Genomic DNA, 27,855 nt, shown 5'->3' on the forward strand with positions numbered 1-27,855 from the left:
CGCTCTCAGCCACTCTGCCCCGGTCCTGTATTGCCAGGCTTCAACTGGGATACAACAGTAATTAACTCCGCATTCCCGCTGCAACTAACTATATCTGAAAACTCATGCCATGCTGCTATTCGCATCTACATCACGCCACAGCACACATGCAACAAGGTATGCAGTGCATCCAAGGGTACCTTGGAACAAGTCGTGAGTAGCGTTTCATGTGATATCGTGTTCGCGATCCATGCGCAGATAATCGCAGGTGCGGTACGTACGGCACTTGGCAGGCATACAGAGGAATCACAAGTCCGTGGACTCGCCCATATACACACTATTATTGCAGCAAATACGGCGCCTCATGTTCTCAGGGCCAACATGGCTAGACTATAAAAGTCGTCCGAAAGGGTGATGTCGTATATTCTGATCACATTTGCTCTTTGCTTTTATTGCTGAACATGGCCACATCCATCCAAGCTTCTCTACATCGCATCGCCAGCTTTGAGCTGTTGCGCATTATTGCACGATCCGCGAGCATTATCATACCATCAGCGCGGATCGCCGCAGTGACTGCATCAGGTGCTGTACGTCCTGGACTCAATCCCATCTCGGCTGGCCCATGTTGGCATTGCATGGCACATGGCCTCCATCATCGATTCGATAGTACAAGCCGTGACTCTGGCAATCTCGATTCTCTGCTGAAACGATACTGATCCATCTCAAGACTTGGCAGCACCTGCCTTGAAAAGGACAATGTCACCGTCCTGAACCTCGTACTCCTTGCCTGTAAAGTCGTCAGTGAACTCGTTCTGCTACCAGAAAATCGCTTTGGCCTACCCTTGGTCATGATCTTGCCCTTGGCGCGGACAGTGGCTTCGTCGCCCTCCTCGCGAAGGACGCTGTAGTTGTAAACGATGCACTGAATGAAGGTCTTCTCGAAATCTCCGTGAATCACACCGGCGGCTTGAGGTGCCTTGGTTCCGTTGCGGAGAGTCCATTGCCTGACTTCGTCTGCACCAGTGGTGAAGAAGGATCCGAGGTTGAGCGTCTTGCGCATGGTGACAATGACCTTGGGAAGGATGGACTTGGTGCCAAGCTTCTTGCACTCCTCCTCGGCCTCTGCTTCCGTCTCGAATCGGGTGAGACGTTCCTCAAACGACACAGACATGGGGATGACTGCGCTGCCGGGTGCCTTCTCCTTGATCCACTCTGCAACCTTGGGGAGGTACTTGTTCTTCTGGCGAATGTAGTCTCTCTCGCTCAGGTTGACAAGGTACACGCTGGGCTTTGCGGTGAGAAGGAAAAGGGGGTTGATGACTTCGACCTAATAGCAATTCGTCAGCATTGTCACTCGTTCTCAGTCGAAGCCGAGGCTTATTTCTCATATAAAGCGAAAGGATTGATCAGAAGGGACTTCTTTTCATTACATTCCTGCGTTAAAGGAATATCAAAGAGCTGGGTGTAAAGTCGAGCAAGAAGCTCTTGTTCATCATCGAAACTTCTGGGGTGGGATTGCGCCATCTTGTGGTTACATACCTCTCGGGGAGTCCAGTCGGCGTGGTAGATGGGCTTGCCGTCTTGCAGGTGTTGTAGGATCTTCTCGACGATGGACTGCTCCTCCTTCATCTTCTTCATCTCAAGAGATTGACCACCTCGTCTCGTCTGCTTGGCCAGGTTCTCGAGTGCCTTCTCAACAAACTCGATATCCTTGATGCGGAGCTCGTCGGCAATAATCTCGAGATCACGGACGGGATCCACGTCACCCTCGACGTGGATAATCTCTGCGTCATCGAAGCATCGCACGACCTGGAAGATGGCGTCGACAGCGCGGATGTGAGACAGGAAAGCATTGCCGAGACCAGCACCGGTCGAAGCACCACGGGTCAGACCAGCGATATCGTAGACGGTCAGGTTAGCAGGGACCTTGGACTTGGGCTTGTATTGTTCGCAGAGCCAGTCGAAACGCTCATCGGGGACAACGACACGAGCCTCCTCGGGGTCGATGGTGGCGTAAGGGAAGTTCGCAGGGTTACCGAGGGAGGACTTGGTGATGGCTTGGAAGAGGGTGGATTTTCCGACGTTAGCCAGACCAACCTATATATGCATGAGCTTCATGTCACTGCGCTTCGCAGAAGCTGTGCGGTTCAATAAAAGCCCTACATACGATACCACTCTTCAGGTTGTTTCCCGGGCGACCCAGAGGAATGCGCACTGGGGCTACCTGCTTCTTGGGAGGCATTTTCTTCTTTTTGCTGGCGAAACCACGGGTGTTTTTGGTTGGCGCAGAGAATTGCGGAGTCGGCGACCAGCAGACTCGAAGACAGGCGGTCACAAGTGCAGTACCTGCTGCAGAGGTCCCACGAAAGGATGGAGAAACGAAAAGTAGGCGAGGGGTGAGTGAGGAAATCGTCTTGGATTGAGGGAGACGGCTAGCACTTGCCGAATCCCAGCACGATGAATGTAGTTGGCGGTGTGGAGGGGAGGTGAAGTACTGTGGTATGAAGGTCCTTTAGAGGTAGTGGGATGATGATGGAAGTTAGGTTGATTGTACAGCACAGTATGATGCCCAAGCGGCGGGGCGCGAGCGAACAAATTTCAGATGTGAAGCAATGGCTTCCGCCGCGGATTAACCGAGGGCCCCTCATCTGAAGGTGAAGCTGAAGATGGTCCAAGGTAACCTGGAAGTTATATAAGAGATGATCGAACGTACATTTTAGTCAATTAGATGTAAGTGTGTTCAGTATAGTACTCAGGGTATGGATCCCTCGAGATAATTTACAACATAAACCACGCTGTTCAAGTCCGGGCTTCTATAATGCTTCACTTTTACTACATGCGTCCCGCCTGCCGAACTCCTCGTGCACACCAATCTAGCACTCGCGGTGCAATATGGATGTTCATACTTTGTTCCGATGCCCGGAACGGCCGATGATCTCGGGTGGACTTTATACCTTGACACTGTGTTTCACAAGATTAGCGTGATGAACATGTTGACAGAATTTAAGATTCTCGACTTACCTCCATGGGTGCTCCTCCTCGCCGTACTGGATGCCCTCGATCCAGTTCTTCATCCTCGTGGCAATGGGTCCAGCCTCCGATCCGGCTTCGAGACCGCAGTCGACCATCTTGCCCCTCCAGCCGATGTTTCTCACAGGGCTGACGACCGCAGCAGTGCCTGCACCGAAGACCTCGAGCATGCGACCCTCTTCGGCAGCGTCGGCCACCTCCTTCATGGTGAATTTTCTCTCGGACACGATCCAGCCCTCGGGCACCAGTCTCTCGCGGGCAAGCTCGAGGATAGAGTCTCTGGTGACACCCTCGAGGATGGTGCCGTCTAAAGGAGCAGTGACCAGCTCCTTCTTGCCGTCTTTGGTCTTCATGGCGGCGAACAGGTTCATGGTACCGACCTCGGTCACGTACTCCTCGCCATCAGCCTCGAAGAGCCACAGGTTCTGGTGGAAGCCGCGGGCGGCTGCCTGCATCTGCGGGACAATGCAGGGTGCGTAGTTTGCGCCGAGCTTGCTGTTGCCAACACCGCCGGGCCAGGCTCGCACTGCGTATGTGGTCGCCTCGAGCGAAACGGCCTTGAAGCCGGTTGGGTAGTAGGGACCGACGGGCGAGGCGATGACATACAACAGGGCGGAGCCCGGAGGACCAACACCGAGGGTCTTTTGGGTTCCGATCATGGTAGGGCGCAGGTACAGGGAGTAGCCACGTGCACTGGTAACAAACGAGTCAGATCAGGGTGAATCAGGTGATGGCATGTGACCACGAGATGGAGACAGAAAGGCGACTTACGAGGGAATGAAACGCTCGTCAACCTTTGTGAATTTGCCAATCAGCTCAATCATGGCCTCGCTGTCGAAGGTAGGCAGAGCGATACGTGAAGAAGACCTGTTCAGACGAGCCATGTTCTTGTCGGGTCTGAAAAGTCTCACGTCGCCGTTCTTGTCCTTGTAAGCCTTCATGCCCTCAAAGCACTCGAAGGCATAGTGGAAGACACAGGTGGCGGGATCGAGCGAGAGATTTTGGTAGGGAGTGATGCGAGATTCTTGCCAGCCGTCTGAAGCAGTCCATTCGAGGGAGAGCATGTGATCTGTCAAGAATTGGTTCAGCGAGTTGCCAGTATAGCGCATCGGGTCAAAGTACCAGTAAAGTAGCGGCCAAACACCAGCTCTTCATTCGGCATCAGTTGCTTCGGTGTCGTCGTCTTGGTTATGGACAACTTGGAGGGGTCTATGGCCTGGAGCCGGGGCTCCGAGGCATCCTTGGCTTGGATGGCATAGAATCTAGACTGGCGCGAGACATTGAGGGATCGGAGAGTGCGGGCGGAAGTCCTGGCCGCAGCAGAGGAACGGGGCAGTAGTGATGGCAGCATGATTGCCGTCGTGATGCGCGTTGTCGAAGAAGGTGGTAGGATTAGATTGTCGAAGCAGAAGCGATTGGCTTGATGCAGTGAACAGAGACTGGAGAAACGAAATATGAAGGGATAGAAAGAAAAAGGCTGGGTAATGTACAATTAATAGTCAATTGTATGACACCAAAGTCAATGACTGTTCTCAAGTATGATGACTCTACAGCGGAACTTGACTTATCTCTCTCGACGTTCCTACGCGATACACATACTGTAACACAAATACACGCTCCTCCAGATTTCGAAATCGCCGCCGATCAAGCCGAACCCTGAGACCCACCCGGCCCGAGTGGTGCGCTGTCTCCCGCGGTGTCGGCGACACTTTTTGGTCTAAGACCTGGGTAATATCTGATTCACGAATGGAACATATTGAGCTCTGCACTACAAGGTGTCCATGGCCGAAACATGCAAAGGGTTCCACTTCTGATCATGACCGCAGCTTCTGGGACTTGTATATCATTGGCACAAATGTCTCAGTAGTGAAACAGATGTGTTCCCGTAAAAGCAGCAGTCAAGAGGGGGACCCTGACCACTTCCAGTTCTACCAATGATTTCCTGCTTGCAACGTGTATCAAAGCCACTGCATGCATGCTCCACCACAAGCACAATAATACCTTGTCATCACACCATCCAATCTCCGTTCCGCTAGACAAGACTCCTGTTGCAATTATCAAAGGCAAGACCAGATTGGTCGTGAATAATCCCACATATTAGTCCCCAGATCCTGTATACGCCTGTCGCTCACGTGCCATAGACGCGACTGTCATGTTAATTGTGAAGTCGCAACGCTGTGAGATTACTTTTGTATGATAGAGTACTGGAACACCAAGGCGCCTTCTTTTCCAGGTGCCTCCCGGATCCCTCACTCGCCCTGCGACCGCATTGCCCTCTCAGTAAAGCGTGTCAGTGAACATGTTCTCGTCCGCGCTCAAGTCCTTCACATCCAACATCGCCTCCAACTACACCATCGCTCCTCAGCCTAGCTGTACCTCTGGACCATGGAAGATCTTCGATGCCAGAAAGAAGGGCCAGGGCAGCACCACCGTGGTCTCGGTCTTCGTGTTCGATAAGAAAATCCTGGATCCAGCCGGTGGTCGGCTCCGTGGCAGCAGGACGGGCGCCGCCTCTCTCAAGCGCGCATACGAAGATGTGCTCGATCGTCTCAAAAAAGAGGCCAGCTCCCTGGCGCGTCTGAGGCATCCCAGCATACTTGAGTTGGCCGAGCCCGTGGAAGAAACACGAAATGGCGGTCTCATGTTTGCGACGGAACCTGTCACTGCATCCCTTGCTGGTCTGCTGCTGGAGAAAGACGACGAGGAGCGTTCCGGCGGTGTGGGCGGCAGGGGCAGTCGATATGTCGTCGAAGAGTCCGATGGAAGAACTCGACGGAGAGAACTGGAACTGGACGAGTTGGAGATCCAAAAGGGTCTGCTACAAATCGGCAAAGGACTCGAGTTCTTGCACGACAGTGCTGCTCTGGTCCACGGCAATATAAGTCCAGATGCCATCTTCGTCAATCAGAAGTCTGACTGGAAGATATCTGGACTGGCCTTTTCTGCCTCGCCCACCAATCTGACCTCGGCTCTGTCCGAGATCTTGAACCACGACCCTCGATTGCCGCCCTCGGTCCAGCTGAATCTGGATTACACCTCTCCCGACTTTGTAATCGATCAGAATGTCAGTGGGTCGGCGGACATGTTCTCCCTGGGCTTGTTGATCCTAGCACTATACAATTCACCTCACCGCAGCCCTCTCAACACCCACGGGAGCCTCTCATCATACAAGCGTATGTTCTCCTCGTCGTCCACCATCCCGACGCAACAGAACTCCTTTCTGTCTGCTGGCAAACTTCCCAAAGACCTTGCCTCCGACCTACTACCTCGCCTCATAACCAGACGCCCAGCACAGCGGCTCAACGCCACAGAGTTCCAGCAGGCTCGCTACTTTGACAATATTCTAGTATCTACCATCCGCTTCCTCGATGGCTTCCCCGCCAAGACGCCCAATGAGAAGACCCAATTCATGCGTGGCCTACCACGTATCATGCCGCAGTTTCCCAGGTCCGTGCTAGAAAAGAAGATTCTACCCGTTCTTCTTGAGGAGATGAAAGATCATGCTCTACTAGCCCCTATTTTGCAGAATGTATTTGCCATTGTCAGGGCCATGCCGAGTGGCAAGCGTACCTTCACGGAGAGCGTTATCCCTAGACTACAGGAGATATTCCTGACTGCCTCCAACACAAAGGCTGTCGCCGAGAGAGACACTGCAAAGGAATCTGGCCTGATGATAGTGTTGGAGAACATGAGCTTGATAGCGCAGAACTGCTCTGGAAAGGAGTTCCGGGACGGTATGTTACCTCTGATCACCAGTATCATGACCGCCACCCTGACTGATTGATACTAGATATTCTTCCTATCATTGCGCTTGGACTGGGCTCTCAGACACATAGTCTAGTGGACGCAGCCTTATCGACACTTTCCTCCATCCTGCCCGTGCTTGACTACAGCACCATCAAGAATGAGCTGTTCCCCGTCATTGCAAATGTCTTTGCGCACACCAACTCACTAGCAATCAAAATAAGAGGTGTAGGTACCAGTCTTCCTTACAAGCTCTACCAAAACTGATTGTCCCGCGTAGCTCGAGGCCATATATGCACTATGCGGTGGCACCGAGGCCATGGACAACGAGACAGGCGATGGCCTCGACGGGGTGGTTGTGGAAACATCGTCTTCGAAGAACACTAGCAGTTCTGTGCTAGACAAATACACCATACAAGAAAAGGTGGTCCCCTTGATCAAGTCGATCAAGACCAAGGAGCCAGGCGTGATGGTAAGATATCATTCTCGGTCCTCATTGAGTACATGCACTCACAGCCATACGCAGATGGCCGCTCTACGAGTCCTTCGTCAAGCGGGCAAAATCGCGGATTCGGACTTCCTCGCACTGGAGGTGCTACCTATACTCTGGACATTTGCACTCGGCCCACTTCTCGACCTACACCAATTCCAATCATTCATGTCGCTGATCAAAGCCCTCTGCGCTCAAGTCGAACGAGAGCAAACGAGAAAACTACAAGACCTGTCCACTGCCAACGGCTCTTCGACATCCCGAATGGGCTCCAAGGCAAACACATGGGCCAACGGTCCCACGGACTCGGACAGCGCAGGCGGCGACGTCGATTTCGCGAGTCTTGTCAGTGGCCGAAAGTCGACGAACGGAACGCCCGACATGCTCAGTGGCTGGGGCAGCACCACGAACGGTGGAGGAGCACCCCTTTCTTCAATTTCTCAGCCCCCAACAGCCAGCATATCCCAATTCAGCAAACCAACAAACACCATCGCCAAACTCACACCTCCTCCGAAATCTCCCAGTCTGACAAACGTGCTGCGCGCCGCTCCCACCCGCACAGTAACACCAGATCAAACCCTCAACACCGCATTCTCAGCCCTGACGCCCAACAGCCCCTTTTCGCAGGCTCTGCAGCCCCAGGCGTCTTCCAACAGCAGCAACAACAGCAACACTTCTTTCCCAGCGTCAACTCGCCCAATGATACCCATGAGCACCACCACCACCAGCGCTCGACCGAACACACTGACTCCGCAACCGGCGACCACTCCGGCGATAGACTGGTCCGCTGCCTCTGCCGCTGCCGCTCCTTCTTCTTCAAGTAATACCAACTCCAACGCCTCGTCGTGGTCGCTTCAACGACCGCCTGTGCAATCGTCTTCTTCTTTTTCTATTGCTCCGCCGCCTCAGCAATCGTCGTCGTCGTCGTCGTTTTCGTCTTTGGCCCCTCTGCAAATGCAGCAGCAACAGCAGGGTAATCCCGGCTTTTCGAATATGCATACGGTTCAGCGGAGTATAGGGAGTATACAGCAGCAGCAGCAGCAGCAGTTGAGTGGTGGGCTTGACAAGTATCAGAGTTTACTCTGAGCGCGGCATTTGAGGAGGGTGTAACCACTTGTTCCTGCTGTGGGAGGGAGAGAAAGCGGATGTAGTAATTACTAGTAGCAGTGATCTGAGAGGTCTGCTGCTCAACATCTAGCATCCCGGGCAGCGGCGGAAAAGTAACGTCGTAGATTTCTTTGCAACTTTTGAGAAAACAAAAGTCATCTGTCTATGATAATATTCGATAACTCCAGAAAACAAAACCAATTCAAACTACAGCAACTGAAGCTTCACCTTCCTCTTGCCCGTGCTCTCCTCGGCCTCATCACTGATTCTGACCTTGACCTTTTCGAACAAGCTCACCGTGGCATCCCTGCTACCACTGACTTTCAGAACATAATTCTCCACATCGAATTCGCCCGTCGGCTCGGGCGTGGCGAGGTCGCGCAAACGAATCAGACCCTCGATGCCGAAGCGCGGCACAAAGACGACGAACCCGTTGGAGAAGACGCGCATCACGAACCCGTCCTCGTCGACGACGCGGCCCTTGAGCGCCTGACCGACGTAGTACTCGACACTTGCGCGACCGGCCATTTGCGCGTTGCGGTGGCGCACGTTGATGTTCTTGCATACGGCCTCGAGTTTGGCTTTGCTGAGCAGACTCGCGTCCAGAGGCTCGTAGTCGATGGCTGCGGCCAGTTGACGATGCGCTTCGAGGTCGGCGTAGCGTCTGATGGGACTCGTGAAGTGCGTGTAGATCTCGCTGGCGAGGCCGTAATGTCTGAATTCAGGGTAGGCCTGCGTGCCGGAGCAAAAGTACTCGGCGGACATCATGCATCGGGTGGCGAGGATGCGGACGAGCGTGTTGAAGAAGGGTTCTTCTGGGTCGACGCAGGTGTCGAGTGAGTCGGCGAGAGCCTTAGAACTGTCCGTTCGGAGCTCCATACCGCGCTTCACCTTGAGTTGGTTGGATAATTCCTCAAAGTTGTTCTTGGGTGGTGCGGCGTGACGACGAAGCAGCGCAGTCTGAGGGTAAGCTTGGTGGATACGAGCAGCGACACTGATATTGGCGAGAAGCATGAATTCCTCAACCAGTGAGTTAGTGTCTAACAGACGCTTGGTCTGTACGTCCACCGGATCCGACGTCTCAGACTCGGTTTGAACCCGGACTTCAGGACTGGCAAGGTTCAAGGCACCTGCGTCCATACGCTTCTGTTTTAGTTTCTTTGACAACATCAAAAGCATTCTAATGCCGTTCGTTAGGTCATCCTGCTGAGAAGCGTCATCGATGCGGATCTGTGCTTGCTCGTAACTGAAAGCTTCCTTGGAACGGATCACAGACTTTGTGAACTCAGATCGAACGATGTCCGCATCTGGGGTCACTTCCCAGAGCACTGAAAATGCATATCGCTCGACATATGGTTTGAGGGAGCAGAGATCTGTGCCAAGGAGCATCGGAAGCATGTCTATACGCTTATCGACAAGGTAGACAGTTGTGCCACGCATGCTTGCTTCCTGATCCATTGCGTTGTTCGGTTTGACAAAGTTCGACACGTCGGCAATATGTACACCGACCTCGAGGTTTCCGTTCGGGAGCTTCCGTGCATGCAACGCATCATCGATGTCAACACAACCAGGGGGATCAATACTGCAAACAAGGAGATCGCGCAAATCCCTACGCTTGTTCCATCCAGGATCGGACTTGTCGGTCGGCACCTTCCAATCATGGCCCTCGGCTGGAAGACAGTCCAGCACAGTCTTTGGGAATGGTCGATATTGGACATCCCATTCCAACAAGAGAGCCTCTGTCTCCGCACCTTTGGTCTCGAGTTCTCCTAAAGATCGAACAAAGTGGCCGACCGGGTAACGAGACTCGCGATCCCAGGAGTCGATGGTCACCAACAGACGCTTTCCAAGTAGCTCACCGGCTTGGCGAGTACGTATGCGGATCTTGGGGATGCGTTTGTCCATAGGTACCAAGAACACCATCTGTTGAGCGCGACTCTGCTTTGATGATGACTTGACAGAATCTCTGTCCACGTGGCCAACATACTGTCTCCAATTGCGTTTGATAACACCAACTACGCGGGCAGTCGGTTGCGGTCTCCCTTCTGTGCTCTTGCCATGGGCTCTCTTGACCTCTTCCTGGAGAGCCTTCCTCTCCTGCTCAGTAACGACCGCCTCGCCTTCCTCGACATCTGCATTATCATTCTTGTTGACAACTTCTTCCTCGAGGATCTTTGAGGAAGGCGCCTTCCATTGGTCCTTTGGCAACACTTCCACGACAACGATATCCCCTGAAATTGCGCGATTGCTGTTCTCTCGCCCGATTATAAGCAGGGGCTTATCGAAAGCCGGCACATACACAGAGCCCTCGAGATAGTTGTACTGTGACACGTTGAAAGTTCCTTGATGCATGGTTCCAGCTTTGACACCAGTAATCATCTTCGAAACCGAGAGGTACTCGGGATAAAGCTGCGTGGCTTTGCCCACTTTGGTCTCTCTCTGCTCCTGACCAGCGCTGACCATATCCAATAGGCGATCAGCGTCATCTAGTCCACTAACGTAGTCTCTGAGAGAAAGACCCTCAATGCCATCGGCTTTGGCTTTGCGCAGATTGTCTCTGTCGTCACTGATCATGACAACAGTAGGACATCTGACGGATTTGCGCTTGCTCACAGCTTTCTGCAAATGCTCACCATACCAGCGAACGGCGCGGCGAACAGCGCGATCGTTACGGTCATTGATAGTCTCACCTTGGTCTCGAACAACATAGGTTTCGAGACGGAAGTCGTTGAAGAATACATAGAAACGCTTGTGCTCGTGCTTGGTCAAGCTGATTAGACGATGGTAGAGGGGAAGCGATCTGTTCTTCACCTCCTCGAGGACAGTCTGAAGAACAATCACATCGTGAAAGGCAGTTTCAATCTCGAACAAGTCCATGCCGGTAAGAAAAGCATTTGTATCCGGGACAAGATAGTGGCCAGCCGGAAATGCTTTCGTTCCAGCCGGGGTATCTGACAACACAAATGGAGCCACTGAGATCGAATCAGAAAAGGTGAAGGGAGAAGACAATCTGACAGTCAGCTAGTCATACCTTTGTTGTGATAGTCCCTCGGTGCTATGTCGAGGCATTGCGAACATAATTTGGAAGAACAAGGTATATCATCCCTAAGATACAGTTCGCGTACAATCTTTTGAACCTTGCCACTCTTGGTTGAGCGGATGTAGACCTTGCTCGACAGACTGGAGGCATTACTGCCATCCGCAGCAAGCGATCTCTTCAAGCTTGTCATTCCAAGATATGTATGCGACCGCAGGGGTGTCCAGGTGGCGCGGTCTTGATGTCCTAGGTAGAGATGGAGATTTGTAAATTATTCGAGGTGAATGACGTTGCTGCGTCAGACAGGAAGCAAACTCGAGCAAACCTGACTCGAGATTCGAGCTCGATGGTTGAACTCTGGACTCTGGCTCGACGTCACTCGGTGTATCTCAACTGTACGTTCGGTTCAGCTTGAGCAAAGCAACACCTTGATTCTGATTGTTGTTGTGCGTAGATACTGTAGTCATAGCTGCACTTGGACTATATACAGCGTCCGCTACTGTCGCATAGCTTCGATTGACATCTCGAAGTCCCGTCACCTGCAGTCCTCCATACACCAGCTGCAGCGTGCCCACCACCAACATGTCTCTCGATCCGCCAGCATACATACTATCGCTGCAAAACAACATTCGTGCCCGACCAATCTCGTGGGAAGGAGCAGTCCGAGCAAAGACAATCTCCGAACTGGATCTGAAGAAGATCAAGGCAATAGACAAGGTCCGCAAGGAACAGCGCAAGCAGACCATCGAGAGCGAGCCCGATAGCTATGTCGCCCTACTCCTCGGCAGTGAAGAGTCCCCGAGCATTTTCCAGTCTGCAGCCAAGAGAACAGATATTCTGCAGTATATGCTAGTCTTGACTGGAGATCTCGTTGATGGTACGCGAGAGGATCATGGCATTTCACCACGTGACTAACTGTTTGGTCAGATATGCCGTCCTTTGTTACCAAACTTCTCGAGCACCCGCAACCATATGCGCCGCTTGTGCCTTTACTCAAACAGTCTTCCAATCCTGAAGATGCGATACCCCTCTTGGCTTCATCCGTCTTGTCGAGTCTCATCTCCCAAGGATTGATGGTTGGAGGCAAGCAGTCTTCCCAGATTGATGATGCTCTCCCCAAGCTCTACACCTACATCTCGACACTTGCTAAGAGCTCTGACCCTGGACTCCAGGACATTGCTGTACAAGAGTACTCTGCTCTGCTTCGCACCACCAAGTCTCGAAAGTTCTTCTGGGACCAGAGACAGGAGACCCTCGGCCCTCTTATGGAGACCCTACGTAATGCCACAGGTGGAAAGGATGGCGACTCGACCTTGAGGAGTGGCGGTAGCATCCGCACTCTGCCCGACAATGCTAACGCTAGCAATGTGGGCCTGCAGTTACTCTACCACGTCCTTCTGGTCATCTGGCAGTTGAGCTTTGAGGGCGCATTGGTTGGAAAAGGTCTTGATGAGTGAGTACACGTTCAGACTGATGTCCTCCCGCGGCATGATTCTTACAATCTTTAGGGATCACGATATAATACCACTATACGCCGCGCTTCTACGAATTTCCCCAAAGGAAAAGACGACCAGACTTCTCCTCGCAACGCTGACCAACCTGTTGTCAACAAACCAGGACACACTCATGCCCGCCGTGATACCCGCCAAACTGCCAACTGTCCTACAGAACCTACAAGGTCGCCATTTGACCGACCCTGATCTTCTTGATGATCTCAAGGCTCTGCAGACTATGCTCGAGGAGTTCCAAAAGACACAAACGACCTTTGACGAGTACGCTGCCGAAGTCCGCTCAGGGCACCTACGATGGTCTCCTCCACACAGGAACGAGGCTTTCTGGCGCGACAATGCGCGCCGCATCCTCGAGGAGAACAAGGGCGAGCTGGTGAAGAAGCTGACGGAAATCCTCAGCAAAAGCTGGAGTAACGACAAACAAGTGCTTGCCATTGGCTGCAACGATGTGGCATGCTTGGTCAAGGAGGTGCCTGAGAAAAGGCAGCAGATGGAGAAGATCGGTTTGAAGGCCAGAGTCATGGACCTCATGCAGGAGAGTGACGAGACAGTGCGATGGGAGAGCTTGAGAGCGGTCGGTGAGTGGCTGAGATATTCATTCGAAGGCTGAAACGTTCAGCCTGATCGTCCATGCGCTTGGATGAGCAGAGAGTTCTAGATCGGGTATCTTGTACATTGAAGCGGTCATTTTTTGAAGCGTATGTAATGTAGTAGACTTGGGTGTCTTCGCTGAGGGTCATACGATTTCACTTTTCTTCATCCGACGCTTTCCTTCAGAGACACGGCATGCGTGCTCGGGCTGAGGATGGCGTGTACACTCTGTAAAGTCACTATCTCAAATACGTCCAACCACTCTGTACTACCTTGATATAAGTCTGTACGGTACCACGGGTACAGCGTATGGTACATGTACGGAGCTCGAGTACATATTCCGGGGTAATATATGAAGCAATGTGGTCGCGCAGCACCAGACTCATTGCAGCAAAAGAGGAGCGGGCCGAAAGTCGTTGCTTGTGGAGACGCCACCGTTGCCAGGCGCTGCAACTTTCTACAAGTGGCTCGAGCTCGACAATGATACGCAATCCCCGTCCTTATCGATTCTGCGGGCTGCTCTACGAAACGAGCCCGGTAGTGCGCCGAACACTTCCAGGTTCGCTTGTCACTTTACCCCGACGTCTCGTCGTGCCGGCGTCACCAGACAGGTCATATAAACGACCCCTCGATGACTACCTCACCTTACGCAGCATCTCATGCGGAGGTGTTTAGATTAGACAGTACGCGCGCCCCTGCGTGACCTAATAACAGACAGGACACGCGAGGCCTGCAGGCGCAGAGAATGAGAGTGACTTGCGGGCGCAGATCCCCAAGATGAAAGGTGAGATCGCAGGTTACGAATCGGGTAATGCAAGGTAGTCAGCGAATCCAGAATGGGGCAAGCAATTCGGCACGGCTCACGCTTCTTTTCATGCCAGGTCACTTTTGCTCGTGAACGACGCGTACACGTCTCTTGGCCACGCAGGGTGGGCCAAGGTGGCGCTGATATTACTATTGTGAAATAGCAATTACGCCGCTTGTCAGCAGAATGGTAAAAATACTACCTACACTGCCTTGCGTTGTTGCCCGGTGAGGCTAAATTTAACTTCGTATCCCCCAGGATGTACACACATGGGCTAGTGATGGCGCGGTCGCTCTGGCCAATTGGGGGCTTGGAGGTGATCCAAAGTTGAAGGTCTGTGTTTACAACCCATGTATTATGTTTAGCAAAGAAAGAAAGCAGGCGTGGTATGGTCACCCTATATATGTAGCGCGGCTGGTCATCTCATGGACCGCTGGTCTAACATCTCTTCAAACCGTTTGTATTTATCTGTCGCTTTGATATCTGCTTGTCGAGCACTCCAGTAGCCTGCTACATTTCTTGCGCAATATATCCTTCGCTACCAACGTCCATTCATTGCAACACAGACAACCGCTGTATCAATAGCAACCATGTTCACTCCCATCTGCTTCGCATTGTCTCTCGCATCGCTTGCTCTGGCTCAGTCCAGTGGCAACGCCACTGCAAGCACTTCATCAGTCCCATACTCAAATGCCAACACGGTCTACCTGACCCAAACCAACAGCCTCGGCGTTGTCACCGGCATGCCGAGTGTAGCCACCTCCGTTGGAAATGCTGGCACTGCTATTACATCTCAGCCCGAGCTTGCGACTTCACAGGCTGCTGCTGCACTGGTTCGTTCTACTTTTGTCTGGTATTCGGATGCCGCATACTAAAACAGCCCAGGTTCCTGCAGGTTTCTCCGGCGTTACCACTCAGGTAAGATGAACGTGTCTTGCTCACAAGCGCATACCCATAATCCGGAGGGTTTAGTGCAGGACTGCATATACACTAGATGAGACGTGAATAGCGAGAGCATTACTGACTCATGATCTACAGATTTACGGAAACGTCACCGCGGGCAACGCCACCAGTATAGTCATTAGTGCAAACAGCGGAACGACTCTCATTGTTTCAGCAACCACTGCTTCTTCATCAGCTGGAGCTACCGGTTCAAGCGGTTCAGGCTTGGCTTCGAGTTCTGGCTCGGATTCCGATTCTTCGGGCTCTGCAACTACCGGTAGTGGTAGCAGTGGTTCCTCAGGCACTGCAACAAGCTCACCCTCTTCTGCTTCTTCGGGCGCGGCCAATCACATCAAGGCTGCCTCTGGTGCTTTGATCGGGGCTGGTGCCATATTTGCCGCCTTCCTATAGGCATGGATAGCAAGATGAAATGGCATGGAATCGTGGCCAACGAAGCACGCATGTGGAAATGACGGGATATGGGATTTTTTTTTAATAGTCAAGATGCATAGCGCCTCCTAGGAAACAGGACATTGCAAGGAAGGCCTTAAGACGTTTGCGAGAAGGTTAACCAATACCTGAATCATGAGATATTAAGTAGGAAGTCACAATAATAGTCAGCTTGAAGAAACGAACGTCGTACAAGTGCCGGGTCCAGCATGTTATAATTAGCTTTCTAAGCAAGGAACAACAATGGTTCACCGGTTGTGTCATGTTCTCCACAGTTTTGACTGAAGTCTAACGGTACTTTTAGTGAGGGGTCCTTATGCACGTGCAGTGATGGGCCAGTGACAGGCCGTGCGATTCGCAATGCTTACCCGTTATCCACGGCGTCTCCGAAGAAGTTTGAACTTGTTTCGGCCCTCAACGCAGGAGCTTTTGTACCAACTTGTGTCACAGAATCTAGTGGCTCTGTGTTGTTCTACTTGTGATAATTGAAAGAGGCAAGATGGTCACTCGTTCCGGCCTGAGCGACTACTGGCAGTCCCCAGTGGCTGTTGCAGTATGCCTTCTCGGCTTATCAGTGTATATCTCTGTCGTTGCGATATTGCGGTTTCAGCGAAGAGACAAAATGCATGCATCATTCAACTATCACAGCCGAGAATCATTTGCGAACATGACCTTGGAAGATGCGCAGAGAATCCAGAAATACCTGTACGAGCTAGAATTTCCATTCACCACCCAGAAGGCTCTTGAATTTGCTCTGTTCCGCACATATGCGATTCCCACGATAAGCTCACTATTGGCAAAGACCACGCAGTTGTCAGATCCAAGTCTGGCATCAAAACGCGTTGATGACACTAGAGTGATAATCATGGAGATGATGGGTCAGGAACTCGGGTCATCTCGCGCCCTGGGAGCCATCGCACGCATGAACTACATCCATAGTCTGTACCAGAAGTCTGGGCTTATCAGTAACGATGACTTGCTTTACACCCTGACCTTGTTTGCGCTAGAGCCTATACGCTGGGTCGCGCGTTACGAGTGGAGAGAGTTCAGCTCTATGGAAAGGTGTGCAGTCGGCGTCTACTGGAAGAACATCGGAGATGCTATGAAGATCAATTTCACCGTCCTGCCATCAGGGAACGCTGGCTGGAAGGATGGACTCGACTTTCTTGCCGAAGCAGAAGCCTGGAGCATGTCTTACGAAGCGAGATGCATGGTCCCTGCCGCTTGTAACAAACAGGTCGCCGACGAAACGACAAGACTACTATTGTGGAGGTTCCCGAAACATCTCCTTGGTCTAGGTCGACAGGCAGTCAGCTCTTTGATGGACGCTAGGCTCAGGGACGCAATGATGTAATTTTCCTGCTTCTCGAGCTGTTTTCCAGTACTGACTATCGAAAGGTACAAGAAACCATATCGCATCGTTTCGTTTGCTGTGATGAAGAGTCTTTGGTTACGGAAGCATATCCTGCGCTACCTGGCTTTTCCAAGACCCGAGTTCTTGAAGTTCATGCCTATCACCAAGTCGGAACGCACAGGTCGGATGCATAAGAACTCATGGGATGCTGATCCTTGGGTAAGATTCCTCAAGACTTCCCCGTTCACTCGCGGTACTAACATTGGATTCAGTATGTGAACGGCTCACTAATCAATCGGTGGAGTTTGTTGGCATGGGTAGACTGGCTAAGCGGTCGTCCAATTCCTGGCGACTTGGGTGGGAAATTCAAGCCTGATGGTTTCCTAATCGGGGAGGTCGGACCTGCCAGCATGGCTGGTAAAGGCGTCAGTGAGAGCGAGAAAGACGCAGAGCTTATCAAGTCTCAGTTTGGCCGGGGGTGTCCTATGGCATTTGGCAAGACCTAGTCATATGTAGATGATGCGACGAACGCGCGAATAGCGAGCGATGACTGCGTTGAGGTCTATCGATCCAGCAGATGCATGCAATTACTTCAAATCATCTTTGTAATATCAGATAATGGTTTTGAATGTCAGACTCGATAGTCTCGAGAGGTGCATTGGGTAGTCATAAGCGATTTGTGCTAAGCCGAGTTAGGTAGTTGCCACGCTCAAGTACACGTACCCCACATTTCTGTACTTCACTTGCATCAGGGACGTACAGTAGTCCAACAGCAGTATTACCCACCATCCAAGCAAGCGTGATTAGCAAAACAAAGTTCATGAACGCAAGTTGGCGAACACTGCGCAACTTGTCGCCTCGTACAACACCGAGACCAAGACATACTACATTGAGGAAGCAACGATACATTAACATGGACGCCAGAACACGATCGCAGTATCTTGCTGATGATCCCCCCACTATTGTCTGCCTAACAATCAAGGATCATTTCGAGGCCTTGAATGAACAAGAAAAGAAGTATAGCGCTGCCATCTCGAAAGCCTGTTTCGCCGGTACCAGAGTCGTCCTCAGGAGTATCTCGCCGGAATCTGAGGATCTCTATGATTTCATCATTGCTCTTCATAAGTCATGCGGTGGTAAGCCGAGCACGCGAAGGAAGTGTGACTTTCAAATGCTGAATGGTACTCCAGGCGACTATACAAAGGTAAAGGCTAGCACGGGTCTGTCTGATCATGACATGAAGGACTATCTCAGTTACGCCTCTCAGTTTCTTGGTAATGCCGGTAAGTAACCATTGTCAAGAACAAGTCCAAGAAGTGTTACTCAACATCATCCTAGGCAACTACAAAAGTTTCGGAGATTCCAAGTTCATACCAAGGATTGATGCCACGAAGTTTACTAAGCTGGCCAAATTCTCGCCCGAAGCGGCGAAAATCCACGAGCAGTTCAAAGATGCGCTTTATGAGACGAGTAAGGCGGGACTGATGCACCTTGGCTACCCTCCTACTCATCTGACCAACTACTACCCTGATTCTCCGGACATCACCAAGGAAGAAATCGAGGCCGTATCCGAGTTTCTCAAGGAAAAGAAGGTCCTTCCTGAGAATACACGACTGCGAAAGTTGGCCTCGGGAGACTATGAGCTGCTCATATCATCTGCACAGAACGATCCAGCTAAGGCTAACAGAGATGCTGAAGAAAGCTCGTTTGTTCTCGAGTCTGGTCCTGTCAAAGGAAAGAAGCTCAGCCTTCGATTCGGCGACCATGCTAAGGAGATGTCCACGATTGTGACTGCTCTCAAGGAAGCCAAAGAGAACTCTGCGAACGACCACCAGCGCTCAATGCACGAGGAGTATGTGAAGTCATTCGAAAGTGGCTCCATGGCAGCACACGTTCAATCCCAGAGGCACTGGATCAAGGACAAAGGTCCCATGGTGGAGAGCAACATTGGATTTATCGAGACCTACCGAGACCCGGCAGGACTGCGTGGTGAATGGGAGGGCTTCGTGGCTATGGTGAACAAAGAGCGAACCCGAACATTCGGCGAACTGGTCGAATCTGCCCAAAAGCAGATTCCCAAGCTTCCGTGGCCGGCTGAGTTTGAAAAGGATCACTTTATGAGTCCTGACTTTACGTCTTTGGAGGTGCTCTCATTTGCCGGGAGTGGCATTCCTGTAAGCTATGCAGCGATTCACAATGTCATCTGAACGGCATGCTAATTCTACACAACAGGCTGGCATTAACATTCCAAACTACGATTCCATCAGGCAATCCGAGGGTTTCAAGAACGTATCCCTGGGTAATGTTCTCAGTGCGAAGCCGCCTAACGAGAAAGTACCTTTCATCAAGGACGCCGACTTGGACCTCTACAACAGATACTCGACACAGGCTTTCGAGGTCCAAGTGGGGCTTCATGAGCTTCTTGGCCACGGCTGTGGTAAGCTTCTGCAGGAGACCGAACCAGGTGTCTACAACTTTGACATCGAAAACCCACCTATGAACCCGATCACGGGAGACAAGATCACATCGTGGTACAAGCCTGGTGAGACCTGGGGTACCGTTTTCGGAGGACTCGGTCCGTCTTACGAAGAATGCCGTGCCGAATGCGTGGCCATGTCTCTCTGCCCCGATTGGTCGATTCTCAAGATCTTTGGATTTGGAAACGGTGAAGAGGTATGAAACACCGAGTTCTTTCCCCCAGATAAGTAGCAAACAAGCTAACACATGACCAGGATATCAATGGCGAAGCCGGCGACATCCTCTATGTCGCCTATCTGTCCATGGCACGCGCCGGCGTCGCCGCCCTACAGTTCTACGACGTGGCTTCCTCCAAATGGGGCCAGGCCCACTGTCAAGCGCGATACGCGATCCTGCGCATCTTCCTGACCGCAGGCAGCGACGTATGCTCGCTCGACTACGAAAAGGCGGACCTGTCAGATCTCACGGTCAAGATCGACCGCTCCAAGATCATCTCGCACTTGAAGCCTAAAGTCGACGAGTTCTTGCAGAAGCTCAACGTCTACAAGGCGACGGCGTCCAACGAGGGAAAGACTATGTATCAGGACATTACTTCCGTCGACGACTTCTTCGCGTCGAAAGTCAGACCCGCTGTGTTGGCTGCTGCGCAGCCTCGTAAGGTGTTTGTGCAGGCCAACACTGTTGTCGCGGATGGTAAGGTTGTGTTGAAGGAGTATGAACCAACCGCTGAGGGTATGATCCAGAGTTATGTGGATCGCGACTATATATAAATGTAGATAGTATCTCCTAGAACCAGAAATAGAAAGACGTATGTTGAATGCCAGATTCTCTTAGCAAACAGCAAATGTGATGGCGAACTGAATCTGCATCGAAAGGATAACAAGACGACGACGCCATCAATGCCGTGTAGTATGCCCACATGTTCTTCGTCAGCGCATGCATTCAGTGAAATAGAATCCTTCCACTATCGGAACCACCAATTCACAGATCCATTCATACCCCTTCCCACGCCCTTGACAGAATGCCACCAGCCCTTGGGAATAAAAAGCCCATCGCCACTCCCAACCTCACACTCAAAACAATGCTCCGACCAAGGCGCCGCACCACCACCACCACCACCACCACCGCCATCTTCGCCACTTGCCCCATCCTCCCACACAACCATCTCAAGCACCTCCCTCTCCCTGCCCTCCATCATCTCCACTCCCCGCATAGTAGCCGTCGCACTCCCACCCACAACCCCCTGCACATAATGAAACACCGCGGCGCCGACCTCAGGTCTGAACAAGCGCATGCGCTTCGTGCCGCACAACTGCACGAACAGATTCGGGTTCGGGTCGCGGTGCAGAGGCGTGTAGGTCGGGGCGTGGCCGAGCCAGATGCTCGAGGCGTAGAGGTCGCCTTTTCCGGCGCTGAGGACTAGGGGCGGGGTTGGGATGTCGCTGGACATGGACGGGGGCAGGTCGCTTATGGAGGCTTGGGCTAGGTACATGCGGGTTTCGGAACTTTGATTCAGGCTTTCCGAGGCACTGTTTGCGTGTTGGTTTGGGGGAGTGGGATTTGAGTCTTGATTCGAGATGCGGTATGGAAAGTGTTTGTTCATCTAGGGACGGGGGAAGGGGCTTGTCTTTCTTTTCTTTTCTTCTCTTGTGCTGAAGCTGGGGAGAAAGAGAAGTGATTTACTGACTCGAGGAAGAACTGGAGGGGTTGATGGAGCTGGCTGAAACCCTGTCCGTCTGTCACCTCTATGGGCAACACCACATCTCCATACTTTGATAAATATTCGACATTAAGACGGGCATTTGAGGAGTCTTTGGAGGAACGCGAGAACCATTTCGTTATGGCTGGCATACCCGAGAAAGATCCCCGAGGTAAGAGGGCTGGAAGCTCCGGTTTAAAGGCATGGCTGCGGAATGTCTCCAGAGAATCGTCGGGGAGGATAGATATATTCTTTGGTGTTGTCGCCACTGAGGATGTTCTCCTGATGGTTTTATATGTAACACTACGGGTGCTCCATTGTGCGATTTTCAGCGTGCACAAGCGCATTACAACACCAAGGACCAATTTAACCAGTCACTCTGCTAGTAGGGTCACAAAAGTAAAGGCCTGCATATGACGACTGTGGTGTTGATGAAGGAAGGAGAACCTGAATGATCGATGATTGCCGAATGCGATAGATGACCCTGTCCACACAGCACCAAGCATCCGTGCGTCGTTCTCCGCATAAAGCGTAAATAGTTGCGCAAGTCCGGCAGACAAATGAGAGTAAATATATTTATACTCAAGTCTTTTCTATCGTTAATCCATAGAACAAGCAAGGAAACATCGATTAGGATGGTTCTGTACTTTACCAGCAATGTGGTGACGCCTTCGGCGTACATCTACATGGGAAGAGACAAAGTTGAGAGTCAGCAATTCCAGATTTCAAGCGCGAAGCATTGCGACATGTACTGACTGGATTAGAGACGAGGACCTGATCAAGCATGGATGGGAAGAAGATGTCTGGTAGGTGTGACTGTAGTCAGTCTAGTAGACACCTAGAGCATAATTACTTACATGCTATATCGAACAGGGTACGAAGTGTAAATGCGCATCGAATCGAGCTATGAATGCTCATGCGCCAAACAGTTTCACGTCGACAACCTGTCCAGTGCGCACGTCTACGTTCGACTCCCAGAGGGTGACAGCTGGGACGACATTCCCAAGCCACTTTTGACCGACTGCGCTCAGTTGACAAAGGCCAACTCTATCGAGGGTATTTCTATACATGCAGAGTGTCATCGCTGAGCCATCATAAACGCTGAGACGGTGACCAGGAAACAAAAAGGACAATGTCACGGTCATCTACACGCCATGGTCCAATCTCAAAAAGGACGGCAGCATGGCTACGGGTCAAGTCGGCTTCAAGGACAACAAGAAAGTCAAGAGAGTCTACGTCGAGAAGAGGGAAAACGCCATCATCAATCGACTGAACAAGACCAAGGCTGAGAAGTTCCCCGACCTTGCAGAGGAGAAACAGAACAGAGAGAAGGAATTGAGGAAGAAGGATCGATCGCTGCTGAATGCCAGGGTGAGTAGAGACTTTGTGGTGTGCGAGCAAAGGAAGATGGCTGACTACTCTCTACACCAGGCCAAGGAGGAGGCTCGCATCGCAAAGGAGAGAAAGCAACTCGCCTACGATCGGGAACACAGATATGATTACATGCACGACGAGGAGACTCTGCAAAGCTCGAGCAACCAGGACCGGGATCCAGACTTCCTGGACGATTTCTTCTAACGTAATTTGCTGTGGTAGTCTGTCATACTAAAGCCAGCGTTGATATAGACAACGCTTGAAACATAGCTGGACTGAACGAAGCCCTAGGTCATTCACCGATGTTAGTCGCTGCACACAAACTTGTCTCTTGATGCTCGTAGCAATAAAGCAATTGCCATGATTAATGATACATATTGTTATCAGAGTAGATGACCCCGGATCTACTTGTACCACATTAAACCCCGCCTCGGCGGGCTAAAGACCGATAGCCCCAGCGGCGTCTCTGCTTCTGCTGCTGCAGCTTCTCCAAGTGGCACGTCATTCCTGCTGTAATTAGTGTATATTATTATTGTTTTGCCTGCGTGTAATGTGATTTCCGAACCAACGATAATCGAAACAGAACCAGGACAGGATAATGGCATCAGAGGACAAGTTTGCGATACATGCGGCGTGTCGTGACGGACAGAGTGAGTAGCATATCTTCATATATCATATATTGCCCTACCACGCTGATTACCTCAAATGGCTGACTGACACAATTGCATGTGCACTACAGCGAATCTCGTCGAAGCTCTGTTGAATGTACATTTCTCACCCATGCCTACCCTGAGTTTTGAACCAGCAAACGATGACCGAGATGTTAACTCTTACTCCCACAGGCGAATCTCAAGCTCTCAAGTCGCCGCGACGATGACGACCGGCTTCCGATACACTGGGCAGCTTCGTACAACCGCCTACCCATCGTCGAAATGCTCACGGAACGAAAAGACTCCGACGTGGACGCTCAAGTAAAGCACACCCTATCAAGAAAAGGCCTGGGCCAAACGAAGGACAAACTAACAAAACACGCACAGGACGGCGCAGGCTGGACCTGCCTGATGATCTCGAGCTCTCTAAAAGACGGCGACAGCCTGGTGGACCTGCTGCTCTCCAAATCCGCCGACCCCTCCATGACGACGCACCAAGGACAAACAGCACTGCACTTTGCCGCGAGCAAAAACAACCTCGACACAGCCAAGAAGCTCATTGCGCACAAGGCGTCGGCCAGAGTCAAGGACAAGCGGGGCCAGCTGCCTCTGCATCGCGCTGCTGCGGTCGGGAATGTGCCTATGGTGAAGTTGTTCCTGGAGAGTAAGAGTCCGGTGAATGCTACGGATGTGGATGGCTGTACGGCGCTGCACCATGCCGTTGCCGAGGGCCATGGTGATGCCGCGCTTGTCTTGCTCAAGGCCGGCGCCGAGACGGACAAGAGGGATCGCAGTGGTGCGTTGCCGCTGGATCTGGCGCCGGATGCGAAGGTGAGTGTTTTGGGAGGCTTGTCTTGCTAGTCTGTATGCGAGGCTGAACTGTTGCTGACTATGAGAACGACACAGGTCAGTGGATACATCAAACGCGCGGCCGAGGAAGAAGGCATCGAGATATGATGGCCTGTCTCTGAACGTGTTGTGCGGGCCCAGACGAGAGCATCTGCTACGAACATATCAACGGCGTTGCACAGAGAAGTGCAACCACACATCGAAGTCTTCCGAAATTGGTGCATAAGTATTCAATTCTTCTTGTCGTATACTTTCCTTCGTACTCGTACTTTCTTAGGGTCAGATTTATTGGCTAAGCTTCTGGAGGGGCCGAAAAAGGCATTATTTTGTAACATCAACGAAGATGATCAAAACTCATCTAATCAATTCACTTCACTTCACTTCACTTCAAGCTCCTGTCAGCAAGCTCGCGGTATATCTTCTTCAACTCGGCGACATCGCCCCTCAGTTCATCCACTTCCTCCTCCTTCTCGCCCAGCATATCCAAACAAGCCTCATACCTCTTGGTCACCATAGCCAGCTGCTCCTCGAGCTTACTCGCCTTGTCCTCGACTTGTTTCTTGGCGTCAGCCTCGCGCATCAGCGCCACGACTTCGTTCCTCGACTCGTCGCGCTGAGACGTGAGCCGCGCGAGCTCGTCTTTGTGCGCTGCTTTCTCCGACTCGAGACGGCGGATCGACGATGACATGCGTTCCACGAGCTGCACGCTGGGCCCCGTGTGCACTGTTGAGGCGCTCAGCACGTCGTTCATTGTCCGCTGGGGACTCGATCGAGAGTCGAAGCCGCCGTCGTCGTCGTCGTCTGCTGTGCCTGTGGCGTTGATGGATGGGGTCGGCGGTAGGCCGGTGTTCGCGCCGTTTAGTTGTGCAAGTGAGAATCCGGAGGACTGTCTGCTGATGCCGGGACTGCTTGATGGGGGCATCACTAGCGCGGAGGGACGGCGCGAAGCAGGGTATTGATTCTGGTCGTACGAGGACACTCTGTACATGCCGCGTCTCGAGGAGGGGAGATTCAGTGTGTCTTGCGCAGACGACTTGCGAGCTAGATTCGTGGGAGACTGTGTGCGTGACGCCGAGAGACTTCCGGTGTCGGTGTTGATGCCTAGCCCGGGCGCTTGCCGTGCTTGTCGAAGTTTCTCCTCGTCTACTTTCTGCTGAAACTCCGACTCGAGGACGACGCGCTGGCGGTCGAAATCCGTCTTTGCTTCCGACAGCGCCTGCTCGGCCGCCGCGAGCCGTTTCTCAAGTGCTTTGACCGCGCTGGTCTGGCTCGTGACTTGTCGAGCGAGCGATTGCGACTCCTCGCTCACTTGCTCCAGCTCCTCCTCGGCGCGCTTGTACTTGCCGCTCATGTCTCGCGCTTTCTTGCGCATTTCTGCTTCGCGTCTGACGAACTCATCGCGCTCCTTTTCGATTGAGGCGATTCTGCCGTTCAGCGACGCTTCTATCGTCCGCCAGTTCTCGGCCGCCAGGGAGTACTGCGTCTGGGATGTCTCGAGTTGTCGAAGGAGTTTTGCCTGTGAGTCGCTTGCGACGTCTGTAGTGGCTTCTTCGGCTCTGCTCCGTAACGCCTCGACGCGGCTCTCCATGTTGCTCACTTCGGCCATCAGCTCAGTCTCTCGCAGCGCGTGCTTTTCCTTCTGCTGTGCCATTTGCGCCGAGAGTTGTTTTGCTTCCGCCTCCAGTCTCTCCTCGGTCGCTTTCTTTTCGTTTCTTAGGTTGAGCAATAGTTCTTGTAGCTCGGAGACTTTGGTCGTGTCTACTTGTGAAATTTTGGCTTTCGCTGCGCTTTCGGCTTCGTCGGCGCGCTTTTCTGCGTCACTGAGTTGCTTGCGCAAGACATTGACGCTGGCTTTGCTACTTTCAAGCTCTTGCCGCGCCGTCTCGAGATCTTTTTCCACTTTTGTTAATCGTTTCAAGCGGTCATTCGCCATTGCTTCGTTTTCCTCTGCTCTCTGTAGCTGCTCTTTCAGATGCGCCTCGCTCTGCTCTAGCTTCGAGAGGCGCTTCTGTAGAGCAGAAGTCGCAGCTTCTTCCTCGGCAACCTTGACACGGAACTTTTTTATGATGGCTAGCTGTCGCATCTCTGTCTTGCTCAGTTTGTTGCCCTCTTCCATGAGCTGTGCGATCCGCTGGTCCTTTTCCGCAATCTTTTGCTCGAGAGAAGCTGGTCGAGCGCTGGCGTTGGCCTCTCTCGCAGCCGCTACGGTTTCTCTTGCGAGATACTGTAGTTTGGCCTGCAGTGCATCTATGCGCTCGAGATGTGCGTGCATCTCTTCGTCTCTTTCCGTGTCGAGGTCGGGTGTGATCTCGGCGGGTTCTAGGGGATCGGATTCGTCGGTCAGGGGTAATGTAGAAGCCGGCACTTCGCCATTGGTCTCAATGCTTGGAGCAGCACCTTTCTGAGTCTCGTCGAGCAGAGGCGAACTGGGCGCATCATGCGAGAGACGTGCAGGATTAATTGGAAGGCCAGAGGTCAAAAGGGTCTCGCTGGGATCTCTGGGCTCTGCTTCTGCCACAGCAGCGTCCACGCTGCTTGCTGTCTTCTCTGGACCAACGGCAGACTGCTGCTTGATCTCAACTGAGCGCCTCGAGTCGGCACTTCCCCGTACACCGAGTGTATCATTCAAGGGCGTGCCGGTGCGTGAGGGTGGCTCTGAGGAGGGCTGACTCGAGGGTTTCGCGACCGCCTTAGCCAGGCGCTCTTTGAGTCGAGCATTAGCTGGGGTCGATGTGCCCGAGGCAGGCTGCGACTGTTGTTGCTGCTGCTGTTGGCCGTCTCGCGCCAGAGCTCTCTCCTTGGCTGCGCGCTCCTCCTCTTCGGCGAAGATGTTATCCAGGCGGGACTCGAGGCCAGCGACGGCGCCAGAGAGGAGGGAGCCCCATCGAGAGCCTTTGGGTTTGGCCTGGTTCGAGGCCATGTTTGGTGGTTGCCAGAGCCCTATGCCATCGGATGAGGAGATAGGAAGAGCTAGATGTCGTCAGTCGATCTAGCTTTGCGGAAAGTGTATTGGGGCTCAGTGTATAGCAGCTTCAGTACTTGTGTATTTATGGATCGCAAACAATCATGAGATGAGACGTTGTGGCTTGAGTACTGAAACGTACACGTGGTACCAGGCAACAACAGGTTCATTCTTGAGTACATTATTCTGTCGGGCATTCAATTTCTTGTCGCGAAAGATACTACTTGTCTGTGACATGTCTAATTTTAAGATATCTTATCTGTGCAGTCTGCTTGCCAACTATATCTAGCGGCTGTTGCAGCAGTAGTATCAAGTAGTGAACCTGCCGTGCTCTTGTAGCTCCAATTAATGGTGCCGCATAAAGAAGCACAGTGAAGGTGCCTCGGTTGCCTGCGAAACAGTGGTGGTCTAGATTCTCAGCAAAGTCAATAATGTCACAATCGATAAGCCATTGACACTTTTCTAGTCTACTGCAGAGTCCATTCACTTTCTTCGCTGCTCAGCTGTTATGAATAGTTTAAATGATGAAGTGCAGATAATCTACGAACAGCAGATAAAGAATAGAGGATAGCATATCGCTTCTTCTCATAGAACAAACCTTTCTTGTAAACTGTCAGCGCAACTACGATCACGAACAATGCCCTGGGTACGAATATCAAATACGATCCAGTAAACAGAAGATTGGAGAAGAATCCAGTCCATATGTGCAGAACCCACATGGTCAAACCTGGCAAAGATGAGATGTGCCCCTAGCACAAGGCAGCGTTGTAGTACCATCAAGGTTATTTGATTCAGAGGCAGTG

General features: G+C 52.1%; 11 protein-coding genes across 14 annotated transcripts; 6 read left to right on the top strand and 5 right to left on the bottom strand.

Annotated features, from left to right (window-relative positions):
- Positions 1–701: 701 nt before the first annotated feature.
- AAFC00_005375 (uncharacterized protein) lies at positions 702–2,221 on the bottom strand (the record flags this gene model as incomplete). Its single annotated transcript, XM_069345152.1, has 4 exons — positions 702–766; positions 820–1,306; positions 1,519–2,076; positions 2,147–2,221. The coding sequence occupies 4 exons, from the start codon at positions 2,219–2,221 to the stop codon at positions 702–704; spliced, it is 1,185 nt and encodes a 394-aa protein (XP_069202978.1).
- Positions 2,222–2,927: 706 nt separating this feature from the next.
- On the bottom strand, positions 2,928–4,360 carry AAFC00_005376 (uncharacterized protein; the record flags this gene model as incomplete). Its single annotated transcript, XM_069345153.1, has 4 exons — positions 2,928–2,940; positions 3,001–3,702; positions 3,781–4,078; positions 4,132–4,360. 4 exons carry the CDS (start codon positions 4,358–4,360, stop codon positions 2,928–2,930), a joined length of 1,242 nt encoding a protein of 413 aa, XP_069202979.1.
- Positions 4,361–5,308: 948 nt separating this feature from the next.
- Positions 5,309–8,329, top strand: AAFC00_005377 (uncharacterized protein; the record flags this gene model as incomplete). Its single annotated transcript, XM_069345154.1, has 4 exons — positions 5,309–6,743; positions 6,800–6,981; positions 7,034–7,225; positions 7,280–8,329. The coding sequence occupies 4 exons, from the start codon at positions 5,309–5,311 to the stop codon at positions 8,327–8,329; spliced, it is 2,859 nt and encodes a 952-aa protein (XP_069202980.1).
- A 228-nt stretch (positions 8,330–8,557) lies between these two features.
- On the bottom strand, positions 8,558–11,580 carry AAFC00_005378 (uncharacterized protein; the record flags this gene model as incomplete). The annotated part of the gene is made up of 2 exons (XM_069345155.1): positions 8,558–11,322; positions 11,382–11,580. The coding sequence occupies 2 exons, from the start codon at positions 11,578–11,580 to the stop codon at positions 8,558–8,560; spliced, it is 2,964 nt and encodes a 987-aa protein (XP_069202981.1).
- A 389-nt stretch (positions 11,581–11,969) lies between these two features.
- On the top strand, positions 11,970–13,508 carry AAFC00_005379 (uncharacterized protein; the record flags this gene model as incomplete). Its single annotated transcript, XM_069345156.1, has 3 exons — positions 11,970–12,264; positions 12,315–12,840; positions 12,896–13,508. The coding sequence occupies 3 exons, from the start codon at positions 11,970–11,972 to the stop codon at positions 13,506–13,508; spliced, it is 1,434 nt and encodes a 477-aa protein (XP_069202982.1).
- A 1,376-nt stretch (positions 13,509–14,884) lies between these two features.
- On the top strand, positions 14,885–15,647 carry AAFC00_005380 (uncharacterized protein; the record flags this gene model as incomplete). The annotated part of the gene is made up of 3 exons (XM_069345157.1): positions 14,885–15,127; positions 15,180–15,212; positions 15,333–15,647. The coding sequence occupies 3 exons, from the start codon at positions 14,885–14,887 to the stop codon at positions 15,645–15,647; spliced, it is 591 nt and encodes a 196-aa protein (XP_069202983.1).
- A 538-nt stretch (positions 15,648–16,185) lies between these two features.
- On the top strand, positions 16,186–17,546 carry AAFC00_005381 (uncharacterized protein; the record flags this gene model as incomplete). Of its 3 annotated transcripts, none has more annotated exons than XM_069345158.1 (3): positions 16,186–17,036; positions 17,085–17,259; positions 17,313–17,546. In XM_069345158.1, the coding sequence occupies 3 exons, from the start codon at positions 16,186–16,188 to the stop codon at positions 17,544–17,546; spliced, it is 1,260 nt and encodes a 419-aa protein (XP_069202984.1). The 3 variants fall into 3 exon arrangements, with proteins under 3 accessions (XP_069202984.1, XP_069202985.1, XP_069202986.1); XM_069345159.1 differs by having other exon boundaries at positions 16,309–17,036; XM_069348609.1 differs by having other exon boundaries at positions 16,354–17,036.
- A 407-nt stretch (positions 17,547–17,953) lies between these two features.
- AAFC00_005382 (uncharacterized protein) lies at positions 17,954–20,288 on the top strand (the record flags this gene model as incomplete). Its single annotated transcript, XM_069345160.1, has 5 exons — positions 17,954–18,176; positions 18,231–18,323; positions 18,379–19,214; positions 19,273–19,713; positions 19,773–20,288. The coding sequence occupies 5 exons, from the start codon at positions 17,954–17,956 to the stop codon at positions 20,286–20,288; spliced, it is 2,109 nt and encodes a 702-aa protein (XP_069202987.1).
- Positions 20,289–20,482: 194 nt separating this feature from the next.
- AAFC00_005383 (uncharacterized protein) lies at positions 20,483–21,564 on the bottom strand (the record flags this gene model as incomplete). 2 transcript variants are annotated; one of them, XM_069345161.1, is made up of 2 exons in its annotated part: positions 20,483–21,047; positions 21,206–21,564. In XM_069345161.1, 2 exons carry the CDS (start codon positions 21,562–21,564, stop codon positions 20,483–20,485), a joined length of 924 nt encoding a protein of 307 aa, XP_069202989.1. The 2 variants fall into 2 exon arrangements, with proteins under 2 accessions (XP_069202989.1, XP_069202988.1); XM_069347800.1 differs by having other exon boundaries at positions 21,206–21,369.
- Positions 21,565–23,189: 1,625 nt separating this feature from the next.
- AAFC00_005384 (uncharacterized protein) lies at positions 23,190–24,198 on the top strand (the record flags this gene model as incomplete). The annotated part of the gene is made up of 5 exons (XM_069345163.1): positions 23,190–23,241; positions 23,331–23,356; positions 23,434–23,562; positions 23,629–24,072; positions 24,148–24,198. 5 exons carry the CDS (start codon positions 23,190–23,192, stop codon positions 24,196–24,198), a joined length of 702 nt encoding a protein of 233 aa, XP_069202990.1.
- Positions 24,199–24,472: 274 nt separating this feature from the next.
- On the bottom strand, positions 24,473–27,010 carry AAFC00_005385 (uncharacterized protein; the record flags this gene model as incomplete). The annotated part of the gene is made up of 1 exon (XM_069345164.1): positions 24,473–27,010. The coding sequence occupies one exon, from the start codon at positions 27,008–27,010 to the stop codon at positions 24,473–24,475; it is 2,538 nt and encodes an 845-aa protein (XP_069202991.1).
- Positions 27,011–27,855: the final 845 nt, after the last annotated feature.

The sequence above is a fragment of the Neodothiora populina genome, assembly GCF_041146345.1.
Source record: "Neodothiora populina strain CPC 39397 chromosome Unknown canker_contig_5, whole genome shotgun sequence".
NCBI lineage: Eukaryota > Fungi > Ascomycota > Dothideomycetes > Dothideales > Dothioraceae > Neodothiora > Neodothiora populina.